The sequence below is a fragment of the Alligator mississippiensis genome, chromosome 3, assembly GCF_030867095.1.
Source record: "Alligator mississippiensis isolate rAllMis1 chromosome 3, rAllMis1, whole genome shotgun sequence".
Classification (NCBI taxonomy): domain Eukaryota; kingdom Metazoa; phylum Chordata; order Crocodylia; family Alligatoridae; genus Alligator; species Alligator mississippiensis.
This window is the reverse complement of record NC_081826.1, coordinates 16,273,717-16,299,012: the sequence shown is the minus strand read 5'-3', so window position 1 is coordinate 16,299,012 and position 25,296 is coordinate 16,273,717. Positions and strand designations below refer to the sequence as shown.

At 40.9% G+C, this 25,296-nt stretch overlaps 1 protein-coding gene across 3 annotated transcripts in view; it reads right to left on the bottom strand.

Moving 5' to 3' along the window:
- The window catches only part of ASAP1 (ArfGAP with SH3 domain, ankyrin repeat and PH domain 1), a 282,558-nt gene that overhangs the window by 76,651 nt on the left and 180,611 nt on the right, over nt 1-25,296 (bottom strand). For all 3 annotated transcript variants that reach the window (XM_059723743.1, XM_059723744.1, XM_059723746.1), the window contains 4 exons: nt 24,021-24,096; nt 23,134-23,220; nt 15,148-15,248; nt 11,787-11,856 (listed from right to left, as the gene is read on the bottom strand). In XM_059723743.1, coding sequence (XP_059579726.1) covers nt 11,787-11,856; nt 15,148-15,248; nt 23,134-23,220; nt 24,021-24,096 — 334 coding nt within the window. The remainder of the gene's footprint in view (nt 1-11,786; nt 11,857-15,147; nt 15,249-23,133; nt 23,221-24,020; nt 24,097-25,296) is intronic.

The following is a 25,296-nucleotide window of genomic DNA, read 5'->3' as shown; positions in this document are numbered from 1 at the left end:
AATCCAAAATGCCTATTTATTCAAACATGAGGCCTTCTTTAATTTACTTCTTTGTTTCTTTTATTTTTTTCTTGTTTTTATTTTATCCTTCAGTGCTGACTTCCTCCATTTCACCACCCTTCCCCACCCCATTGACTCTCCACCTTCCACCTTCTTGTTCCCACCCCATGTCTCACAGAACCCCTAGAGCAGGGAGAGAAGCCTGTCCTGGCTCACCAGCCCTGTAGCAGCAACTCACTGCTGTAGCTCCTTGACAGGTCTCTGCTCACCAGCCATCTAGTGGCAAGTCACAGGTGTGCAAGTAGGGGACAGCCAGAGAAACCTTTTAGCTTTAAGGCAGGGGTGGGCCAGATGTAGCCTGCCAGGCCTTTCTATCCAGCACTCAGGGCCCCTAAAAAATTTAGAAAATTAATATTTACCTGCCTTGGACTGCCTTTCATGCAGCCCTCGATAGCTTGCCAAAACTCAGTAAGCAGCCCTCTTCTCAAAATAATTGCCTGCCCCTGCCTTAAGGTGTGACTAGTTCAAACTCGAGCTTGCACTAAAACTGATCAACATCGGAACAGCTCAAAGTGCAACATGTAACAAGGCCCTTAGGTTGATTTTAATATATCTTGTAACAGTGGGGAAATTTTTCAAAGAGGTGAAGAAAGATTAACCAACTTGTCAGTATTTTAAAAGCATAAAAATAGCAACTGTGGAATTAAGGGCCAATGTGCCTGATACTGATCCCGGACAAAATCATGTGCTGCCTGACATAGGATGTAATAGGAAAAGAATTAAAGAATGGTAACATAATTTATGCAAGTCAACATGGTCACAAAAATTATATTATTTCATCCTTAAATGGGAATTGAGAGTTCTCAATTTTTCTTGGAGACCTTCAACTTTCCTGGGTTGTCAGTATTCAGTACTCCATGAGTACCAAGTCAGCAGAAACTCTGTAAAAGTGATGTGCTGCTTGCTTTAAATGTTGTGTGCGTCCTGGATTTAGTTCATTAGATTGATATAGTACAAATGGTTATGCACTCCTATCAGATGCTACACGATCAGATTTTAAAAATCAAGTTAAAATGACCCATTTTCAACTAAGAGAAGGATGTACTTGAGTTCTAAATCATAGTCAAAAAATCTTAAACCTCGAGTTCTAAATATGTCATTTTCAATTCTCTTCCACATTTGCCTGGCAAAGGGCCAAAGTTTGCTCCCCTGAAGCTACTATAAAAGCCTTTTGCTGTGAAGATGTATTTGGCAACTTGTCTACCACTATCAAATTCATTCACATTATATAAGAAATGACCAGCATTATAAGAAAGTTGTTCTTTGTTATAGAGAGCAAGGAAGATGATGAAAATTTACCCTTTTCCTTGGAGATTGATCAGAGATTGTCTCTAGCCTTGATAGTTATGGAAGATGAGTTTTCAAGTGCTTCCCTCAGCACAGATATTTGCATATCTGCTTCATGCTCCATGCTATGCAACCAATTTGTTTACATTTTTAAATGTGGAGAATAGAGAGTTTCAGGGTAGGGAGAGCAAAATTTCACATTTATAATGAACTGTACTTGGTATTATCTTAATGCTCCAAACAGAGCCTCACTGAACTAGAAGCTGTACACTTATATAATATAAAGTGTATCCTGCCATAAATGATTTACAGGCTAACTTTAAAGAGGAAATATTGTGCTACCATCTTTCAAACTCTGCCACTGCACCTCATTCTGGACCTCCAACAACACGATTTCATTGTCTTCCTTGTGAAAAACACACCGATCAGATGCTAAATGGCAAAACAAAATGGTGGTATTTCCAGGCCAATTAAAAGTTTTATCGTTGTATACATCTTAATTCCAAAGGATTTCAAGTTGTTGTATAAAAGACCCTCAAAATTCTAAAAAACCTTTCTTACACTTCCTTTCAAAGGCATTTCTGTTCCGTGCCTCTAGTATTACTGCTATGCTTCAAGAAAGTGGGCAAGTTTATTTCTATTAGACAGAAGTTTGTTTTCAATAGATATCAGCTTACCAAGTTTTTTTTTTTTTTTCCAAACAAAAGAACAATTAACAGAAGAGACGTAACCAGGATATTGAGAAAGGATGCTAAGAATTTTTTTCCCCAAGGGACTGACTGAATAGAGGAAAAAATGTTAAATACTAACAATTACATGGAAATTAAGGTAAATGGAAAACAGAGATTTTCATCACAGTTGTCAAGTGTGACAGGATAACAGGGACATAGTCCTTTGTCCTAGCACTGCAGTCCAAGATTCCTCTCAACATTACACAAAGGAAGGAGTGCTCATGTAACTCATACCCCGTTACAGACACAGCTTCACATTTACTTGGATTTAGCCCCTTTTCAGAGCCCAGTAAGTGCCCTCCATCCTATCAATATTTAAATGCCTTTCCAGGAACTATTCTCCAAATAAAGTAAAGTTGGAGGCTGCATCTTTGCTATTGGAGGGCTGTGTGTACATTTCAACAATTTGTAGGTAAAAATCTGTGCATGTTTTTAAAACCCAAAGCTTTAGAGGCTCTAATACCTCTAATGCTTTGGGTATTGAATGAATGTTCAGAAGTCTGGATATTTACTTGCCCCAAGAAATATCTGCCCCACAAGCTCTCACATTTAATGTATCCAAAACACTGTGCATCTCCCAGAAGGCATTCCTTACTACAGCTGTGTGAACTGAATATCGAATAGAGTACCCAATGAATATTGCCCCCCAAAAAGCAGTTTCAGGACAACTGAAACAAAATGTATAATTTGCATAAAAGTTGTTAAATTGTTTTGGCTGAAAAAATAATTTGAAAAAAAAATAGAGTGAAGATTTCATTTTGATATTTTCAAAATAAGTTTATTTTTCATTAAAACCATTAAAATTTAATAATAAAGGGCAAAATGTTCCAAGACCAAAAGGAAACCATGAGTTAAAACAAAATGTTTTATTCAACCCAAAACAACAAAATTAGTTCATTTTTAGTTGACAGAAAGCAAATAACTTCTCCAATCTGGCCAGCAAACCAAAACAATCACTTGTCCACACAGTTCTAATCCCTATTTGGTTTTATACTGGGTGAGTTTACCGGGTGGACCAGCAGGCTACTAGCCCTTCAAATGTAAATTTGAGGGAAGAGGCATGTACCTATACCCAACATTTTAGGAAAGGGTAACAGGTCACCTTTACTAAATGGATTCAGAGGGGATATCATCCCTTCCTTTTGTTCCAGAATATGAATGAGCATGTTCCTGATGGCAGAAAAGACGTGTTGAAGATGGGAATTTCCCCACCTGTGCACCCCTTATTTCCTGTTATCTTCTACCTCAGATGCCAAAAAGTATTCTGGGCCCTTCATTTACTAGTGTGGGCTAGGACTCAGAAGGGGACATCCTGAGACTTGTAGATATCCTGTTTCACTTCCCTATGTGCTTCCCTTCTTCTGGCAACTGAATCTTAATTAGCCCTTAGATGATGACAAGAAATACACATGGTAGCAATAGCACTATTAATCACTACCTGGAAAATTATGATCAAGGTCTGGAACCAAGGAGGAAGCTGCTGGTTTTGCCCATCTCAGTCAGTTCACCTTAGGGGTGGGAGAAATATGGCTGGTGGGCTAGATGTGGCCCATCAGGCACTTTCATTTGGCCTGTGGCGCCCACCAATGAATTGTCCCCTGCCCAGCCGTTCTGCCCACGAGGGTGGGAACGAGATGCTTAAACCCACCCCCAACATACCCTATTATGCCCTGCTCCCACCCTTGTGGGCAGAAGGGCCGAGCCCTGCTAGCTGCTGCTGCCAGCTTCCTCAGCGTCCCCCTCCCGCCATGCAGCAGGTAGGGAAGCTGGGGGGAAGGGGCAGCTAGGGCAGGGCTGAAGCTGGACGGTACAACAGAGCTCGGGGCTGAGGCTGGTGGCAGCAGGGAGCCTGTGCCCAGGGGGGCGGCTGCAACATGGAGCAGGGTGTGGGTGTGGCAGAGGTATGGGGACCCCTCCCATACTTCCCCCCCCCCCCCCGGCCATGGCGCACAGCCCTGGCAGGCAGTGGGGGCAGCAACAGGAGGGGGACCATACTGTCTGCACTCGCGTGGCACACGAGGGAAGCCCCAAGCGCTGGAGCTGGCTAGGGTGGGGAAGTCAGCCTGGCTCCAGCCTAGGGCTTCCCTCCTGTGCTGTGCAAGTGCGGGGAGCGCCGGCAATAGAGACTGCCTGGAGAGTGTTGCACTCCTCGCTGCAATGTGCTGCACTGGCTGGAGCTGGGCACCAGTGCCCCAAGTGCCCCTGCTTGCTGATGCACCATGGGGGGAGTGTGTGTGTGGGGGAGGGTCCCCACACCCCTCAAACGTCACACACCCATGCCACAGTGTTGCCTGCCTTGACTGCAGTGTGTTCCATGGCCACACACCCACACCACACAAGCCCCCAGCATACCCTATACTCTCCAGCACACAGCCACCCTACCTCACAAACTCCACCCCAACGCACACTCCCCACCCCCTCACCAAACACACACACACACACACGCACCCCTACCCCCCATACACATCCCTGCACACCATATAAAAGACTAAGAATTTATTTTTGAGTTATTATGCAATCTCCCCTATATACACTATACAAACACAGATCATGACAAAAATATCTACTGTAATAAAATTAAAATGTTATAGTAGGCATTTTGACTTTTAGTGTATGATATGTTTTTTTCTGGTTCTAACATGGTGACCCCCTCTGCCCCCCAAGGAGTACTTCTAGAGGACAAGGGGAGGGACTTCTGGTGGCAAGGTCAGGGGTTAGGGGCGGGACTTCCAATCCCAAGATGGCAACCAGGGGGCAGGGCTACTCATGCGGCCCTCGATAGCTAACCAAACCTTGTTAAGCGGCCCTCCACACGAAAGAATTGCCTGCCCCTGGTTCAACTAGTCTCTTACAACGGGCAGCTGCATAATGGAAGAACAATAATCCCTATAAATCCATTCAATAGCAGAAGGCCAAATTTTATTTGTTTATAACTAATCCAGGACTCGTAAACCAGAGTCTAGAATTTGGAGAAGTCGCAGCTAAAATGAAACAGCTGGCATGAACATGCTACAAAACAGACTCTTAGTCTTGTTTTCCACTCTAAAACGCAACTTTGTAAGGATTAATTCAAGATAAGTGTTCAAAGTACAAATACTTAAACCTTGTTCTTCTAACAAAAAACTACATATTTATCCTGAACTGAAGGGGTCATGCGGCATCTTGCATGGTTTCTTGATTTTGATTCACTAATATGGCAGTTTCTTCATATAGGTAATGTCTAACTGTGTTTAGCTTTATGGTCCTTATTTTTATATACATTGAGGTATCTGTTATAAACTGTATTTCTTATATGTTTGAGCAGCACCAGGGTCGCACAAAATGATAATGACTTTCAAAGATCAACAATGAGTTTCTTTGGCACCCAAGAAAGGCTGAAAAGCAGTAATCAACATCTGACATGGATGAGAGAGACCTTCCCAGACAATTACATTTTGAAAGGAAAATACTAGCACCTAGAAACATAGAGAACATTTTTTTCACTGAGGGGAAATTAGGAGAGAAACAGTATATTGGATTAGAGAATCCCCATGTCTAAAAGGATGCACACAGTCTCCTGTTCTTAATTAGATCAGGAAGATTTATGTTCTAGCAAACATGCACCAGTGAGATGGCAGAAAGTTATATATGTAGAGTTGGGTCCCCAAAAATCGGTGAGGTGACGTATGGTCAGATAGGAACTGTATGTAAGCCTGCTCTAAGAGTCTGGCTCAGTCTTCAGTTTTTCCTGGGTTCAAGCTAATGCTGGAGTCCCCCAGGTAGAGCTGAGGCACCACAGGCCAAGGAGCTGGCCTCTGGTACACCCCCAACTTATTCTCAGTGGTCAAGCAGAGGCAGGCTGCACCTGGAGTCCGGGCATGTCACAGATACTCTTTTGACATTTACATGGAAATGATACATCTTTAAATAGCTTTCTCTACTACAGATAAATTTTATGCCTACTTATTTTTTGGCTTTTAAAACTGACAACCTTTATAAGATTGAACATTGTCTCCTTTTGCTAACTGATTACTTTATGATGACTCATGAGAGTCAACTAATATAGTTTATATAAGATCGCAGTTAGTGATATTAGCATAGATATTACACAGAAAAAAGAATAAGTTGTGATGGTGGAGGCAAAGAGGGAAATAAAGTGTCATTCATACTTGTATTTAGAATGAAGCCTTTGTGAAGTATACCTAGTATGTCTATAGCCACTGGCAAACCAAAGGTTATGTACAGCATATCTGGACTAATATCTATGAGATGTCTTTGAATCTTAAATCTTACATTCTTAAATCTCAGATTTAAAAAGAGATGTCTTTAGTTTACATGGCACGGTATGGAAAGTAGTCAAATTGCATTACCCATAAATCTGTACATGAATGTCAAGGGGTTAGGTTATTCAATGACTGTGGACCTTCTAAAGGGGAAACTAAATGATCATCCCCCATAAACAAGATTTTCAGTATGACAATCAAGTGCCAAGGTGTTTATGTCACAAAAAAAAATGACTCCTCTGCCAGACACAGCTGGAACAGGCTGGAGGATGAACTACCCTCTTAACTTCAGAGATGATCTCTCTATTTTCGTGAGGAGGTAGAAGTGAACAGAAAATGCTTATATCACATCTGTACATGCTGCTACTTACCACAGAGCAGAAGACTTCAATCTTCTAGGCTGTCAATTCCTGCCTCCCTGCCACCCAATCCCAGCAATCAGAATTCAGTGCAAGAAAGCAAAGTCTGTGTTCTAAGTAGATTTGAGAGTTTACCTAGGTAAAAAAAAATACTGCACCATTCCTCATTAAATGAGAAATCCTATTTTAACAGAGGTGGACAAAACTGACCTACCAAGTTATGTGTATGCACAAGCCTGAATTGATTTTAATGCTGCAGCATTCATCCATCTCACTTTGTCTCTACCCATTTCTCATCACAGCCTCTCTTTATTGTACTATACAGCACCTAGCATGTTCTTGGATACTATAAAAATAATAGCAGCGCTCCTGTTACAGTTGATTCAAGCAAGCAAATTATGCAAATTCTAGTACATTAATAAAATTGCATAGTATTTTGGCTTTATTTCAATGTTAGTGTTTTCTGCAATTCTATGCTAGTAGGCCCTGTATTTAGGTGACAGCAGGTAGATGAAAAGCCATATCATGGTTTCTTAGATAGAAGATTATGCAAGATTATTATTTTTAGAAAAAAAGTGTGCTATGTAGGAAGGTCCAAGGACAATTATGTGAACTACAATAAATAGTTTTAAAAGAAAAGATGCCAGTCTCCAAATTTTCCTAGCTCAGTAAAGATGATGATAATCACTAGGAAAGCAGTTTAAAAGTAAAAAGAATGATAAAATCACTCAGTCCTTATCCTGGGAAATCCTTGCCTGTTTAGCAAATTGAGACTCACTAGAATGTGAGCAAGAACCTAACAAATAATAAAATTAACTAAGCCTGAAAAGAATTTCTTCAGATGTAGCTTTGGAAAGTAGATGCCTTTGAATCAGCTATTAGAGTTTCCTAACATAATCTCTCTTAAGTGTTTGCTTACAAATTTCAGAAGAATAAAATCTTTCAAAAAACAGAACCCGGAAAATGTCAAGTTCTCTATGGCTGTAATGAAGAAGCCTGCTGTGAACTACTCAGAATAAATTGTAATCAGCTTTAACAAACTGGAGCTAGCTTTGCCCTCTGGTCAACTATAAGCTTTCAGGCACATGGCAAGCAGTAAATAATACCCCAAAATAGACAAGTAAATTAGAAATGCAGTTTATATTGCTAGATTAGATTTGGTGGATGACATTTTGGAATCACAATGTAAGTAATAAACAGGATTAAGAATAATTTACTTAAGTAACAGAATTTATGAGCACTCTGAAATTCAGAATTTGTGTGATTATATTTTTGGTCTTGCTGCTTAATATCATCAGAATTTGTGTGGACTACAAACCTTCAAAAAGGACTTGAGAACTGCTTCAACTACAAAAATTCCTTGCAAAAACCTGCTTTAGGATGTTAGTTGCAACACCACATCTGCAACAGTTCTGAGAAAACATTTGTCATCCCATAAAAGATCCCTTAATCTAAGCAAGTGGATGAGGATAAATGAACAAGCTAATCTGCCTTGACAAACGTGTCAGATATTCCCTTGGTGTTTCTTCTTCAGAGAAAATGAAAAGATTCTCGTTACATCAGTGTTTGCATTTTTACCCTTTTACTTAATAACCAAAGAAAATCTTGTACAGTCAGGTGGAGGCAGTGAGCCCCTCTAGAGACTTCCCTTTAAGACGCTCTGATGGGACTACTGTAATTTAGATGCGGCACCTGCTGAATTACTGGGGGACGCTGCTGAAAAAGTACTGTGCTCATACTATTGCGACTACCTGTGTGCTTCTAGCCAGGGCACTGGAAGTCACATTGGCATATAAAGTCAGACCAACAATGGAATCTCATTTATGTATTATCACCTGACAAGATGATACTGCTCCTGGATCTTGAGGGATACTCAGGGGTGGGTAGGGAACAGGAGTGCCTAGAAGAGAGGAAATCCCCCACTGATGCTGCCATCCCCAGCTCTGCCCAGCACTCCAAGCAGTTCTTCCCTGCAGCTGAAAACTCAGGGCCAAGCAGGAGCAATGTGTTAGAGAAGGAGGGAGCAGGGACTTGGCACCCTATGTAGCTGCTCCCCACAGTCCCTGGTTGGAGTGGGGCAGGAGAGATCCTAGGGTTTCCCCTGCTCCTTGGACAGCGGAAGACAGCAGCAGCAGCAAGCTTCCAGTTCTCCTGTTCCCTGCCTGCCTCTGGGTGTCCCTTGCAGTCTGGGAGCAGGTCGTGGCATGCCCCTGTCACTGTCCCTGGCCAAGTAAGGCACCTCATGCTGTGGCTTACCATAGATCCTGGTTGAAGCCACCAGCACGAGGGAGCGGATGCTCCTTCTTGCACCCAGAAGCAACCCCTAGAAATCCCCTGCTGGAGAGGGGAATGGGAGAAGGGAGGTTCCTGGTGGCAGTAGAAGGGGTGGGATGTTTACACGCTGCAGAAACTACAAAAAGTTCACAGCCTGCCGTGGCACAGTCTGCCTGCAGCAGAGGTCAGAGGGGGAAGGGGACCATTTTCTCTGCTGCACTGGTGGCATCTCCCACACTCCCCTTTTCATATTCCTGGATCCACCCATGCAGATGTGTAATAGCATAATATCTGACTAATGTCTATATTATCTATTTTCTTATTGCTTTACTTATATTCTCCCACCATTCCCATCACTGCAGTGTTTTATCACCTTGTCACACACCCAAGTACTTCCCATGACTAAATGTGCTTAATTTAAGAGATCTGATGAGATCATTGCCCATGGCAGTAGAGTAGCTGCTCAGACTTACAAAGCAGATTTGTTCATGGAAGGATCCATCCAAGGAAAGAGCAAGCAAGAATAAAACTTTGCCTCCTTGACAGAGTTTGATTACTGCTGCACGGGGTCCAAGTAACCCTCCTCCTTGCTACTTGAACACAAAAGAGAACAAACTATTTCTATTCAGCAAGCCACGAAAAAAGAAAAAGAAGTTCAGTCATGACCATAATTAGAGTATTCCATGAGATCCCGAAGTGTAGCACATGTACCACTTCTGCTTGTTATTCCATCAATTCACTTCAGAATTAATTTTGAAGGGGATAATACGCAAAAGAAACATCTGAAAGCCTAGCACTAAAATATGTAATTAACCAAAATAAGTGAGGATGTGACCCCAGGTTCTAAAACTGGGCATATATGCTCCCTTAAAAGGATTTATCAGTAAGATGACCTTAGCACAAGTGTATTAACTACCAAGTTGCTTCCCATTGTCCATTCAATTTTCTATTATTGTCTCGTGGTCTAAGATTATTCTGAGAAAGTTTTATTTAAAGTTCTGATCCCAAAGTCCACTAAAGTCAATAGGAATCTCTCCTAAATTTTATATTTTCACTGTACATTAATCCACTAGTGAACAAGCCTCTTGCATCTAAAACTTATGTTCAAAACAACTGCCAAGACAGAGAAACAAACCAATGAAATGCTATTCTTCTGTTCTAATGCAGTGGTGGGCAATTATTAGGGTTGGTGGGCCACTTAATGAGTTTTGGTGACCTGCTGAGGGCCACATCTCAGCATGGAAGCCTGAACCCACCTGCAGCTTTAACATGCCTTGGTTCCCAGAGTCCAGGTTTAGGCTCCAGGTACTTGGAGAGGTAGTCAGGGCTTGCTACAGGTGTAGGCTGTGACCAGCGTCGAAGCCTGAACCCACCTGCAGCTCTGGCATGCTTCTTCGTTGGTGGCAGCCAAGTCCAGCAAAGAGACAACGAAAGGGAGAGAGATCACACATGCACAAGCAAGCAAGTACGCCTGCACACTGGAAGCAGCATGGTCACCCTGCACCACACAGCTGCCAGAGCTGCCACCTGCCTGTGGGCCGGATCCATTCACTTGGCGGGCACCTCCCCACAAGCCAGATCCAATCAGTTGGCAGGCTGTATTTTGCCCACCCCACTCTAGTACTATTTGGAAAACATACCGTTATTCCCTATGCAAGATTTTATGATGCGTTCTTTAGACAATTGTTTTGTCTACTGATTTCACACTTGGAACATGACTAATTTATAATGAAGTTAAACTGGTTTATTTATTGTAAAGAATTTGCTCCAACAATTTTTGCTACTTTGCAAATCAATTTGTTTTTAATTATTTAACCAGCTTTAATAGTAAGTGTTTGTAGTGCAAGACAAGCTAAAAAACCTTGAAGGGTCTGGAAGCTTGACAGTTTAGTTTATTTTTTACTTTAGAAATTCCCACATACTAAAAACAAACCAAAAAATGCAACAACATTGCTGTTTCAGACTTGATATGTTAATACTCTACAATATAAAATCTTTGGAAAACCAACATTTCCTTTTTGTTTTAAATTTATCTGAATGGTTCTCAGTTCTCACAAAAAAGTGTGCAGGCATTAACAGCGTACAGCTTACTGTGGTCAAGTGCTTAGCTTCAAGATTGCACTTAGCTGAACTTCATGTAAACAATACTCGTTAATGCTACTGCACTGTCAGTGTTGTGGTTTTACAGCCCCCAAACTAACTACCTCCTATCATTTCAAGGCTTCCAACAGCAGTCATGAGCCTGACTAGCTCCGATCCTGTTGAAAACTTCTAAAAGCAACCATTGACATCTACTTCCCTTTGGTTAACTACGTAAAAAATGGCAAAGTAAAATTATATTGCAAATTAGGATTTAACGATGCACTACATAGGGCTGAAACATGTACTATCGAAGTAAGCATTTCATGCAAATAAATGGTATTTGTTGTAATGCAAACAACAGGCAAAAAACTTGGATTGACATTGTGTTATACATTTAAGTGAAATACGCCCACATCTATATGTATAAGTACAGCTGTTCTCAAATGTTCTAGTCGCAGAGCCCTTTTATATCACTTCTGCCACAGCACCTTTATCCCTGGCTCTGCAGGCTGCACAAACCAATGTGGAGACAGATGACCTGGGCAGGCAATGGCGGCACACCATCTCCGGGCCTGCTCCACCATTACCCTTAAACTCTTTGGTGAACCCTAGGTTCCTGCAGAACGCTCTGAGAACTACTGCATAGTGAAATATGCTATTAAAGAAGTGTCCATAGGGATAGAAGATACTCGATTCACAATGGCAATAGAGCAGAAAAAGAGGCAGCTTACTGTTGCATGTGATATGGTAAGAATTCCATTTTTGACAGTGCACTTCCTTCTTTGCCACACCTTCCTTAACCTAAAATATTAAAAATAAAATGGCAATACATAAATAACCAAACAGAACTGCTGTTCTTCCTTTAGGTTGTCTTTACTGCATTCTTAAAGAGAGAAAGCCTAATTGAAAATGTCTGTTATTCTGTTTACGTTTTAACCAAATTAGCCAGTCTACACACACCTCTGACAAACCAATCAATCCAGGTAAAATGTTTAAAATACCTAAATCTCTCCCGTCAAAACAGACTTAAAGACTTAATGAGCTTAGTCTTCTGCAGTTTTAATGAGACTTTAGTGCCAACTCACTTTAAAATAGGACTTACAATACAAAATGCTTAGATGCTTTTGAAAACTCTAACACTCTACCTTTATGCTTTATTACTACATTGACTGCATTAGGTTTTATTAAAATATAAACCAATTACATTTTTCCTGACCAGGTGGGCTGAATTCTTTTATGCTAAAAAAAGAAAAGAGACAAAATTTCCCCAGACTGCCACATCCAAAGTTGCCTTGGCTTGATTGAAGTTTTCCATTTTGTCTCCAATTTTTAAAAATAAAAAAATATTTCTACTTTGTATTCACTGCAAGGTTAGCAATTCAAGCCCCTAGTATGCATTTGATTGAAAAATCCTAAATGAAGTTTCTCTTCAAAATGAAATACATATATTAAATGGCTTATATGTATCAGATTGTTTATAAGCCTCTAAAATACTTCAAAGTGATTAGAATCCTACTGTAGTTGTGTTATTTTATTCAATAATCTGGTTGAACTTCTGATTTCAACAAAATTATATTTTTATGAATTCTAGTCTCTGAGTTTTTCTCATCTTCTACCTGAGAATAGGAAATTCTGTACTCAAAAGTGATAGTTACCTGAAGGCTAATATTTTTCAAAGAGTGAAAACAATTTTAATTTTCTTTTAGAAGGTTCAAAGCAGAAAATTGAATGCTGTCCATCTCCTATAGCATATTTATGTATTAAAGCTACACGAGTCAGCAACTTTCACTCTACTCCCTGAAAAAAATGCTGCTCAAATTCTACTTCTTTGACTGAGCCACCTCTTATGCATGTCTTAAAACCATTGCACAGAACAAGAAATCCACATAATCCCTGGTACTTTAACACTGTCCGATTCAAAAACACTGAGAAGTTATTACAGACGTTTCTGCGTTCTTTTCCCCATATTCCCCTCACTTGACTGATACAATGCTTGTTCCTGCTGTACCATCAAGTTAAGGAGAGGGAGGGAGGGAGGGAAAGGGGGATCCATTGCCACCCTGACTGGTCTTTTGATAATGTCACCTCTTCAATATTTAGTTGTTCTTGGAAAGAAGACTGACACTGACAGGGAGAAAGCATGGCAACCACAAATATGGATTATGTTACCATGTTCAACTTCTTGTATTATGCCATCTTGCATTACTTTCAGTGTATTAACTGCACTAATGTACCCCTGTAGTCTGCTTTCCTATTCCTCCACCTGTCCTTCTCTTGCCTCCAGCTAACACAGGAGTGTTAAAAAAGGCAAATGTCACCAGGGCCAGTCCAAGGGTAATTGGTCCCCTAGGCTAACTGTGTACCTTGGTGCCCCCACCACTGTCTATATAGAGGAAAATAAAAAATCTAGAATGAACTTTTACGTGTACTTATTAGATATTCAAAATGAACAATAAAATAATAATTTTTTTTATTGACTGTTTCACACTGTTCATTAACCCTAACACAATTGTAACAGCCAGCCATGGCTGTTATTCAGAATGAGGTTCTAGTTATGTTGTTTTGCGTATAATTTTTTGGCACCTCCCCAAATTTTGGCACCTTAGGTAGCTGCCTAGTTCACTTAACGGTTGGACCGGCCTTGAGCGTCACTGTAAATCTAATATATGTAATTAATGTATTAGGAAGCAAAGATATAGTATAGTTTTTGTCAAGAGTTTTTGCCAATGAAGAAAAATAATTCTTTGTTGACAGACCATCCACTCAATGTTGTGGATTGTTTGTTGGAGCAACAAATAAAATAATCAAAACAAACAAAAATTCCACCCAACCGGGACCATGTAATAAAGTGAAGTCACAGACTGTTCTTTCATAAAATATAGTTAAAATATCAGTCCTAGAAGCCTTATTTTTCTTAAGTGAAGCACTAAAAATGTTCCTCAGATTAATAAATGATTATCTGCTGTTTACAATTTTATCACACTGCAAATTTGTCTTTTAAAACATGAAAACAGATTTATCCCCCACCCCTTCATCTACAAAGGCCTGGTGAAACTATCATTCATGTCTATGGCTAGGGACAGAAGCTACACCTAAACTGGTTTAAGTGACCAGAAACTGGTTTAAACCTGTAACAGAACAGAAGTTCAGTGCAGAAAAACCATCTTCAAAATGGCTGAAACTGGTTTAAGATAAACCTGGTTGACTATGATATCAGACTTAACTGATTTAGGTCAAACTGATTTATGAAACTTCTGTCCCAGACCCTGGTTCTAATTAAATCAGAGTCCCCCAGCATGCTTTGCAGCCCCAGGCTGGGCTCTGCTGTCTGCTCCAGAGAGCAGGGCTGGCCCTGCCCCTCCCCTCCTTAGCTGGAGCTCACTGGCCTCACTGGCCCCCACAGGCAAACCCCGGCTGGGGTCTAGGGCCTGGGAAGGGGGTTAAACTCCCCTTCCCCTAAGTATGGATCTGCCCTGCCCTGCTTACTGCAGGCTGTGACTGTGAACTACAAATCCCAGAAGCACCTGGAATCACGAAGAGGAAGTGATGAGCAACCCTTGCTGCTGAGTCTTGCTGCTGTGATTGTGGACCGCAAATCCCAGAGACCTCAGGGGCAGCAGGAAGAGGAAGCAAACACACAGCCCATGCTGGGTCTGTGCCACAGAGCCATGCTCTAGCGTTCCCTGGCTTCTGGCCTAGGCCACTGCAGGCATGGGGCTGCATTTCCTGAATCAAAGGTGAATGTCTGTTCATTTGCTTATTGGTTCAATCTTCACAGCTTAGACTAACCTGCAAAGACTGAATCCATTCAGCCATGGGCTTTTTGACTGCCTGTACTCGGCCCATAAGACAGTGCAGTTAACTTCTTACACTTGGTTCAATAGCCAAGTGAAATGAGCTGGTGATCTCCAAACACTTCAAGATTTGAATACTATGCCATGTTTTCCTTAAAACTTTTATTTACGACAATAGCACTTACAAGCCACAAAAATCAGAAAAATTAACACCACATCTGCTTTTGAATTTACAAATTACAAAAATAGTTAAGACATATATTATATAGTGTGAATTTTATGTAATTCAAGTACCTACCCATCACTCTTCTTTAAGAGATAACCTTTCTTCTCACTACCATACTCCTTATTTCCCTGAAGCTGATGCATACTGTATCCTCCTTGCCTGCTTTGGGAATCCTATGAAAGGGAAAAAACCAAAAAACTCTTTAAAACATGTAATAAATTCTGCTATTCTCTAAAACGATACTCAGTTTGTTTCCATTCTTCCCCCTACCCCACCAATTTTACAAATTAACTGAAGGTTCAGAAAGCAAAGAGTTCTAGGTAACATTTAACAACTAGGCATAACCTCTTACATTAGCCAACCTTCCCTTTATTGAATAGCCTCAACTCTTACAAATGTCATTGGGAATTCTGAGCATACTAAGAATATATGTAATGAAGACTGATGTCAGAGAATACTTTAATGAAAGGCTAATCTGAAATAACAAAAAGCAACTAAATTTCACATGCATATAAGAAACATTCATCCTTAACACCAATATCCATCCTTAATTTTAAACCAGGTTGAAAATACATATTCTGCTAATGTTTTCTAATGAATGAAGCCATCTCAACATTTTAAATCTAATGAAGCAAACACATATAAGATTTAAAGTGTTATCAAATTTACTAGAGAAAAGAAGGCTCATTAAAACATTGACTTACTCTCCTAGACTTCAATCAGGAAAGGCAAAAGCAATATAGGAAAGAAAAAGCAAATAATTGAAAAAGAGAATTATTTTTCATGATAATATGCCTCTAAATTTATATTTTGCAGTCTCACCATCTAAAAAAACAGTCTATAACCCCCCTCACAAGTGATACCCAACACTGATAGGAAAAAAAAAAAGCTACAAAATTGTTTAGTGACTTCATAGCCTTTGCTTACCAAATAACAAGATAATATGGTAAAATATTGTACCACATAATTTTGTTAATAATAATGAACTGGAATACAAAATCATAACAGAAAAGATAGCAATAGGATTATAAAATAATTTAAATTTATGAAAACAGGAAATTTTTTGGCACTTCGCTGAGCAAAGAACTGGTTTGCACTTATTGGTGATGGTTTTATAAACAAAAACAATATAATTAAGAGTGTAATTATGAAAATGATTCACAGGAACATTATTTATGTGCGTGAATGCCATTGTTTTTTGGTGACAATTACTAGGAGTAGAAATTACCAGTTGAAGTAAAAGACAGCAAGATCAGATTTTAAGATTTTAGTTATGCATCTTTTATACCTTGGTTAAATATTGAAGGTTCTAAATAACTGTATTTCATCCTCCACAGATGGAAGGATGTATATTTAAATGGATACCACCAATTAATTCTGGCTGAAGAATCATACATTATAAACGCAATTTAAATAAAAAAATATAATATTTATTAAATAAAAATATTAGAAAAGTCTTTGTGAAAGTCAGGTACAGAAATAACAGGCAGAACCTCACACATGTGCGGTACTGAAAACTGAAGGCATCTAACAATATAAAATTATTTCTTCACTCACACTTACATATTAAACTATTTTAGCTACTATTCACCCCATATTACTTCACTGAAACTTCACTCTTCTTCCTCAACCTGCTCTTACACAACGAACGCTCCTTCCCAGTGCTATTGGATGTCAACTGCAATATAGTATCAACTGGCAGAGGGAAATTTGGCACGGGGTAAAAAAGCAGAGAAAAGACTTCTAATGTGTACATTGTGCTTACTTATACCACTTCAGTGTAAAAGGAATCAACTGACACATTGTAAAACTTTAGTTATTGACCAGAAATCCTTGTTTTCTCTGTTAAAAATGCAAAATTCTCTGATAAACCTCCTCCTCAAAATCCATGTTCTTTCACAATTAAAATGAAACACCACTAAATATAGGTATCAGTTGAACAGAATGCTTTATTGATATATTTACAATTTTAAAGCAATTTGGAAGTCTATCAGTGCCTCAATCATTACAAAATAAATTCTAAATACCTATATATTTTGGTGTTTCATCTTGGTTTTTTTATCATGGAAAATCATAGCTTTCTTCTTCCTTCACTCGTTAGGACATGGGTCCAGCTGCAGCTGAGCCCTACCGCTGCTCTGTGGTGCTAAGCAACCCTGATATGCCAATGCCCCTCACTCCCCAACCACAGCCCACCCCCAGCCCTGCCAGCATGGCCTGCACCTCCCTCCCTTGCCACTGCCAGCCCTGCTAGCATGACTTACAGGCAGAGCTGGCCTTAGGGGTGGCCAGTGAGGACAACTGCCCAGGGCACCAGGGTGGGTGGAGTGTCATGGCATCCCAGGACAGGGCATTGCCTCAGCTTGGGTGGCACTGGAAGAGGAAGCAACTCAGGGATGCCCCTCACTTGCAGCCCCCCTGCCCTCCCAGAGGGGGCACCCAGCTGCCTCTGTGCTCAGGCCCCTTCCCCACAGTGTGTGAGGTGAGGGTGGGGGTGTGGGGAAGGGGGAGAGCCAACTACTGGCAATGTCACAAGTGGTGTGTCGAGGGGGAAATGAGGGGCGTGTGCCCTCCCAGATTTCTGCCCACAGCAGGGCACAGGGCTGCAGGCTGGCTGGACTGGCACTGGGCAAGAGCTGCCTCCTCAGCATAACACGCAGGACCCAGTGGGGAAGGTCATAGTGGGACAGCGAGACTCATTGCTGCTGTTGCCGTAAGCCCCATGTCAGATGTGCTGCCATGGTGAGGTGGCCCTTGCCCGTCACCGCAGTAGGAGGGGCACAAGTGTCCCCCTTTGCATCACTGGGCAGGGGGCACCTCACCGTGGCAGCCATGGGGGTGCGGCTGATGCTGCCCCACTCCACCCTCCACCAGGTCCCACCCACCGGTCATGGAGGTGGCTTGCACCCAGTGTCAGTCCAACCAGGCTACAGCCCTGTGCCCCACTTTGGGTGGAGAAATCTGGGTGGAGGGGGCCATGTTCTCCCCCATACCACCCAACGCATTGCCTCTGGCACCTGACCCCTCCCCAGAAGTGCATGAAGTGGCCAGGAATCAGCCCCTCTGGCCCCAGCAAGCTTCCTATGGCTCCCCAACTGGGCCCCATGGCTGCACATTCCCACCACAGCCCCAGGCACCATGCACTGAACCTGCTGGGCAGTGCCTGAGCCCCAGCCAACAACCCCACCTCACTCCCTCACTGTGCGGGTTTGGTGTAAGCCATCACCTCAGTCTGCCCACAAGCTGTGCCCCCTCCCCCATGCATCACTTATGCCTGCCACCCCCCATAAACTTACCTGCAGGCAGTTGCAGCAGCTGCTCTCTGCCATGCTGCCTGGGGCTGTTTCCTAGTCACGTGCATGTGCATACATGCATGTGGTTCCCCTTGCCTCTGATCATTCTCCTCCTGCTTCCCTCAGCCCTAAGCAGCCCCTTGCAGGCTGGAACTCTGGCAGCCTACAGACAGAAGTCCTCAGTTTCCTGCATGTTTATCGTTTAAAGGAGAAAAATCTGCATTTTTCCACAAGCAAATGGAAAACCTGTGTCCCTGTTTATGACAGATTAAATGCCTAACTCCCAGGCAGAATTAGAACCCTACTGTGCTAGAAGCTGAGCAAACACTAAGAACAGCCACTGCTCCAAAACAGTATAAAGATATGATGGAGCAATAAGCATAAATCAAAATGGATGGGATAAATTAGGAAAACTGAACTATTAAATATATTATTGTACAGACTAATTGTATCAGCAGTCAGACTGTTAGTCAAACTTTTATAGACCCAGGGTATCATAAATAAAACCAGTCCCAAATAGTGAAGAATATCCACAATGGCTATGTTCTTTCTATCCATGTTGTGTTTACATTTCATCTTCCACCACAAATCCTCTCGAAAGGTAGGATCGGTGAGAAATAGCATTCTGTGATACTAGAGGGTGGTGCTTTCTTTTCTTTTTTTGTTTTTTTTACATTAGCATTTTTCAAAGTATAAGATGGGTGTTTTTTCCCCAAATCAGAAAACCTAAACACATAATTTATGCACAAAATTACAGAGGCTACCTACAACAGTTCAAAACAAAAAAAATTGCCAGTCATAAAAGAGACATTATTACTATAATGCCAGCACTCTCTACTAATTCTTTGTATCATGTATTACTAATTAATGTGGTAGGGAATAAATTTTATGAAGAATAAGTTCAATTAGAAAGACGGTCTGAACACACGAACTACTGCAAGGTATGCCCATGAATACAAAGACTAAGTACAGGCAATAAAAAAGCCCCAGGTGGAATCGATTCAATCTGCACAGTTTCATCTAAGCTGCGTCAAACGAACCGCTAAACATACTGGACTGACCTTCAGTTTTCAATTGGGAAATGCAGGGGGAGGCCTGCAATGTCCCTGGCCAAAAGGCAGGGGCACTAGAGCATGCCTCCCAGCCTGCCGGCCATTGGGAACCCAGCCAAGCAGGGCCATTCCCAACTGGCTGCCCTGCACACGCCTCTAGCCCCTGCTGTTCTTCTGCAAGGCGTTCAAGAGCCCCCAGTCCAGGGGCTGGCCCACCTGGCGGGAGCCTCTATGTCAGGGGTTTTCTCAGTCCAGGGCAGCCCTGGGGAGAGGAGGGGAATTCCCACCCTCCTGCTTCCCCACAGCTGCTTGCCTCAGCCACTGCCACAGGGAGGAGGGAGAAGGAGACCTCTGGGTCAGTGCCTGCCTGTGCAGCCCAGTGCAGGGGGCACTGGGGAGCCCCAGCCTTGCAGGACTTCCTCCTGCCCCAACCCAGGGTCCCCCAGCCCAAGGCAACCCTAGGGAGCTGAGGGGAATTTTCCACCCCCCGACATGGCTGTTGGCCTTAGACACCTTTCCCCTCCCTCCTGCGGTAGTGGCTGAGGCAAGCAGCCATGAGGAAGAGGGGAATTTCTCTAGCTATCTGGGGCAGCCTCGGGCGGGGGTCTGGCTGGTCCTGGGCCAGAGGTGGCAGATGGTGAGAAGGAAGGGCTGGGGTGATGCCAGCCCCACCATATGGCCTTTCCCTCCTCCTGTGCTGGGAGACCCAGCTAGGAGGGCCTGGGGGTCCATTTCCTTGCCCCATCCCACCAGGCTGACAGGTGCAAGCAGGATGCAGGGTAGGAAGCAGAGGCTCTACTGCCTCAACCCTGTGACAGGTGGGGTGGGGGCAGTTCTGCTTTGCTGGAGCAGGCAGCACAGCCCAGGGCTGCAAAGCAGCCTGGGATGCTGGGGGACTGTGAGGTAACTTGAGTCAGGAGGGAATCTGAGACAGTTCCATAAGCTGGTTTAACTTAAATCAATTAAATCCGATACTACGTTCATCTGGGATTATCTTAAAACTGGGTTCATCCATTTTGAAACTGGTTTATGTGTGCTGAACTTCTGTTCCGTTGCAGCTTTAAACTGGTTTCTGATCACTTAAACCAATTTATGTGCAACTTCTGTCCCTAGCCAAGGTGTTAAGCAGATGCATTCAATGCTAAAAACTGCATAAAGGCACAGAGTCTCTTCTTTCTCTGGAAGGATAATAGTTGGGGTATGTGACCTCGAAAGTTTAAGGAAGCAGAAATGGAAGTCTCCATTTTTGCTATTGTAAAATAATTTGGGAAAAGAAAAATACATAATTTTGAGACTTACGATGCAACTATCAAAACGCCCATCAAGAATGACTGGCAGGCGGCAGGGACAGAGCACCACCACCCACTGCCCCACACTGCTGCCACTCTATGTCCAGCCACACGCAACTCCCCGAACCCCCGTGTGCCCCCCCCACACCTGACACACACATGCCCATACACACACAGCCACATGCCACACCCACGCAGCCACACACCAGACCCACCCACCCAGCCGCATACCACACCCACACAGCCACATCCACTCACCCAGCCACATGTGCTGCAGCTGGCATGTGCTGCCTGCACACCCCACACCCACTCTCTGCGGCACCCTGAGGCCATGCGCCATGCCTCACCATGCGCCACACCACCCCTCACAGGGCCACAAGCCACACCTTTCGCCTCCTCCCACCCCCTACCCCCCGCACAGCAGAGCATACCCTGGTCCCCACTGCCTCCACCTTGTCTATCTGTCTGTAAGGCTCCAGGCGGTGCATGCGCAGTTGGCCTGGAGCATTATGGACAGACAGACACACAGCCAGAAGTGGTGTGGCTTTTATTATTATATTAGAATTCAAAATATTTTTTAATCTTTACAAATCCACTTGGACAATCCAAGTTGGTTCATGCTTATCAATACTTTGATTTATCTTTAAATTTGTTAATGAGAAAGTATTGGTAGGCGGGAAATGATCTTTAATCACATTTGCTTAAATCAAATAAAAAATTATCAGAAAAAATGAAGAACTGGTGGTTAAACTCAGGATATGCATCTCTACTTTCAATGTAATTTAGCTAATCTGTGATGAATTCCTGTATGTTCCTTCAATATACATTTCAATCTATAACTAAAGACTTAGTTTGTGAAACATGTAAGTACAATACAGGATATTTAGATATTTGCTTCATAAATCTTACATATCAGGCCTGTGAAGTAGATCCAAGTAAAAGAGAACAATAGAGCAAATCAAGGAACACTACTGGTGAACTGAAATCTATAAGTCTCTCCACACCCATGGAATTTCTTCACTTCTTTTAAAATGAATAGGGACTAAAAAGTATGAAAAAGAAAAGTTCTCCATTTACAAGATTTTTTTTTAATGATTTCCCTTGGTTGTAATATCCATTCAAACAGTTCTCTCCCTGAAAACACTTAATTCTTTACAAAAATCATCATAATTATTTCAGATTAACCAACAAGGAACTTTGAAAAAGTTAACATTTGAATATATATTTTCAGACAATGTTTGACTGACCCCTCAATGGTGAAAGTGAATATTTGTACATCCCTTTTCCATTAGAATTTCCTTTTATGAAATTCCTGACAAAATTATAGTAAAGCCTTTGAACATTTTGTTACTTTGTCCTACTTGTAGTTAATAGGTAGAAACGAATGCTTTAAAAAATTGTATTCAGTATAAAGACATGGGAAAGAATGACTTTCTCAACTTGAGTTCTTTATTATAAATGAACGTTACACTTTGAATAAACCTGTAAGAAATTATATAGCAATCTACAGATACTAGCTGAAGAATGACAATCCGTTACCTACACCATTAACAATATGAAGTATGTCAAAATAGGTTATTAATGTTCACTTTTTGGTATTAGTAATAATTTCCAATCCCAGGATCCTCTTTTAGATATGAATCTTTATAAGCACCTTTTCAAATGGTATACAAATAAAAACTATATAAACATATCCCTATTTCTACTACTCCACATATTTACTCCACATTTTTAACAACAGAGATTTGATATTATTTACTATTATTGTTACTATTATTATTATTATTATGCTCCTTTTGTTTAGGAAACCATTTGAACAGCACTTGACTTAAATTGTTTCTCCCTTTGTTTATTTTTAAATGTGTATGTCTACATACCAATTAAAATGGTAATGTTGACTTAGATTGAGCAGTCAATAAGGGTGTGGGCACGACCATTTGGAGCCCTTCCTGAAGGGAAACATTTCAAAAGGGCAGCAGCTGGCATAGTCTAATTGTTACGTGTGAATGAGCTGAGAATGACAAATCCAGCAAACCCACTAACTTTAACCAAGGATGAAGGATTACTAAAGTTGGAGCAGGTTTGTGCATCTGTGTTGATTTCAGTTTTTTATCTCTATTACAAAATGTTTTCTCCAAGTTTCTGGAATCCTAAAATAATTGCTACTACAGTACTTAATTACTTTACTCAAGTCAATTCTAGCTGATGGCCACATAAATTCATTTTCTGTATTTTACTATGTGAAAACAGAAACAGCAGGAATTGAAAGCAAAAGGCTCCCATTTTTGTTTTGGAATATATTTTTTATTTACTGCAATACCCCCACACAGAAAGAGATTACATCCATATAAGCCTAATATTTTGAGAATTCAGAATTCATGTAGTTTCCATTCTACCTGAGATTACTGCACACTAATTATTTACCTCTTTCTGATCAAGCTGGAGAGAGGATTTTATCAAGTCTCGGAGGGCAGTAAGCTGTTTCTTTTCTTCATCTTGTGTCTGCTTTATCTGTGACCAAAAATATATACTATTACACATTTTAGTTCAGCTTTTATTTTTATATTCAAACAAATATGTTCCCATTAAAGTTAATATAAATATAGAAGAGCCTGTTCCTTTTGACTTATCCTCCGTGGAAATATAATTCTGAAAGAAAGTCAAAAGTGAATATATAACTATGTATGAAAAATAAGACTCTCTAGACACTAAAAATAAATGGACAGCATGTCCTAGCTTGTTAAACATTAACTGTTCATTATAGCTACTGCAGGCAAATTAGTCTCTAAAGTATCAATTAGAATCTCAAATAGGATGGACAAATAATATATAGCAAGAGAGGCAGGAGAGAAACATTTTCATTCAGCTATAGCCTACAAAGGCAAATGGGATTAGTGCGACTTCAGATCATGAAATACGAGAGTACTCTGCTAAACGTGTGCTCTGATTCTCTATCACTTCTTGCTTTTCAATGAGAAGGTCATTTGTATATTTGTGAGAGATTACAGTACAGCATTAATTAATTAATTTGCCACACATTGTGTTGCACGCAATTCCAAATGTAGTCTGCGTTATAAATCAGTCATTCACAAAATATAAGAATATTAGCTACAGTTACTACTATGATTAATATTTGATTCAAGAATATTCATCTTTGAACAGAACTTTTTATATTGCATGCTCAGAGCTTCTTTTAGCAGCTGAATACTTTTTAGTTTCAGTTTACTGACAGTACCTGGACTGAACTCATCTAACAAAAGTAACAACACATTCCTTTATCTAGAAATTAAGCTACTTCATTGGTTACTTACATTATATAAATCAGCAGCCAATTTTTCAATATATTGTTTCAGTTTATCAGCTGTTTTCAAGCCATCTTGGAAAAAACTATAGAAGGAAAATACTTGTGATATCAGCAATACATGACATTTATATAACAGCCCCCCCCCCCCCCAACACACACTTTACATCACAGATTATAAAAGAAATGAAGCAAACTTACCCCTGTTTTCCTACATACAGAACAAAATATATTCCCATTTTATACATGGTTGAATTTTTACTAAACTGTCTGAAACCATGTGAAAGTCCACTTAGCTCTAATATTAAGTCTCAGATCTTTAAATTGCTTTTTCAATTTTGAATAATTTACTGTATCTTCACTAATATAACTCAGTACATGACTGTGCAGTACACTAAAACATATGCATTTATAATAAAGTTAAATCTTCAAAATAGTTTGAAAGACAAGTTTCATTTGGTTTTTGCTATTTCACACTTTGGCGTGTGAACTAACGACCTCTAAAAACATAACAATCATATGTAGGCAGATACAGGCGCTTACAATATGGATAAGTCTCATTAAGCTTTAGAAACCCTGTGTGATCACACAGATGGCCTACCGGGTTCATGAATTCCACAGCAACACATAGGACACACGCACACAACTCGCGTTTATGTATCATGTATTTATTATTATACGAATGCTCGAGGAAGGTGACAATGACCCCCTGAACAATCCTGTTCTTCCTTTAACAGTTTTTTACTGCATGTTTCCCACCTGCTGGCTACCTAATCATTTCTTTTCTATCCTATTTTTATTTACCTTTGGAGTTTTCCACAAGTTGTTGTTCCACCTGCTATTTACCTTTGCTGTGTCTGCTTCTCTCCCAGAGGCCTAACAAAGGATACTGCGATACCCGAAAGCTTGCCTACGTCTATCCCAACCATGCAGCTGGTCCAATAAAAGATGTTACCCACAAGAATTCTTGCTGCTCACATATTTCTTAGACTATCATAGCAACAACATCACTTCAGCACTAAAGCATTTCAAGATTTTTAAATAAAAAGAAATAGTCACTAAATTACTAAAGTTGTTTTCAAATGGCAACAATATTAATGAATATAAGCAATGAATTACCGAATGCAAATTTAAGATAAACATTAATAAATAATAACTACATAATAAAGCCAAATGGGACTGTTGATCATCTCGCATGTCATCTTGCAGGAAACCTCTGAATTAATTTTTGTTTGAACTAGTGCATATATTTTAAGAAAATATGCATCTTGATTAAAAAATGTCCA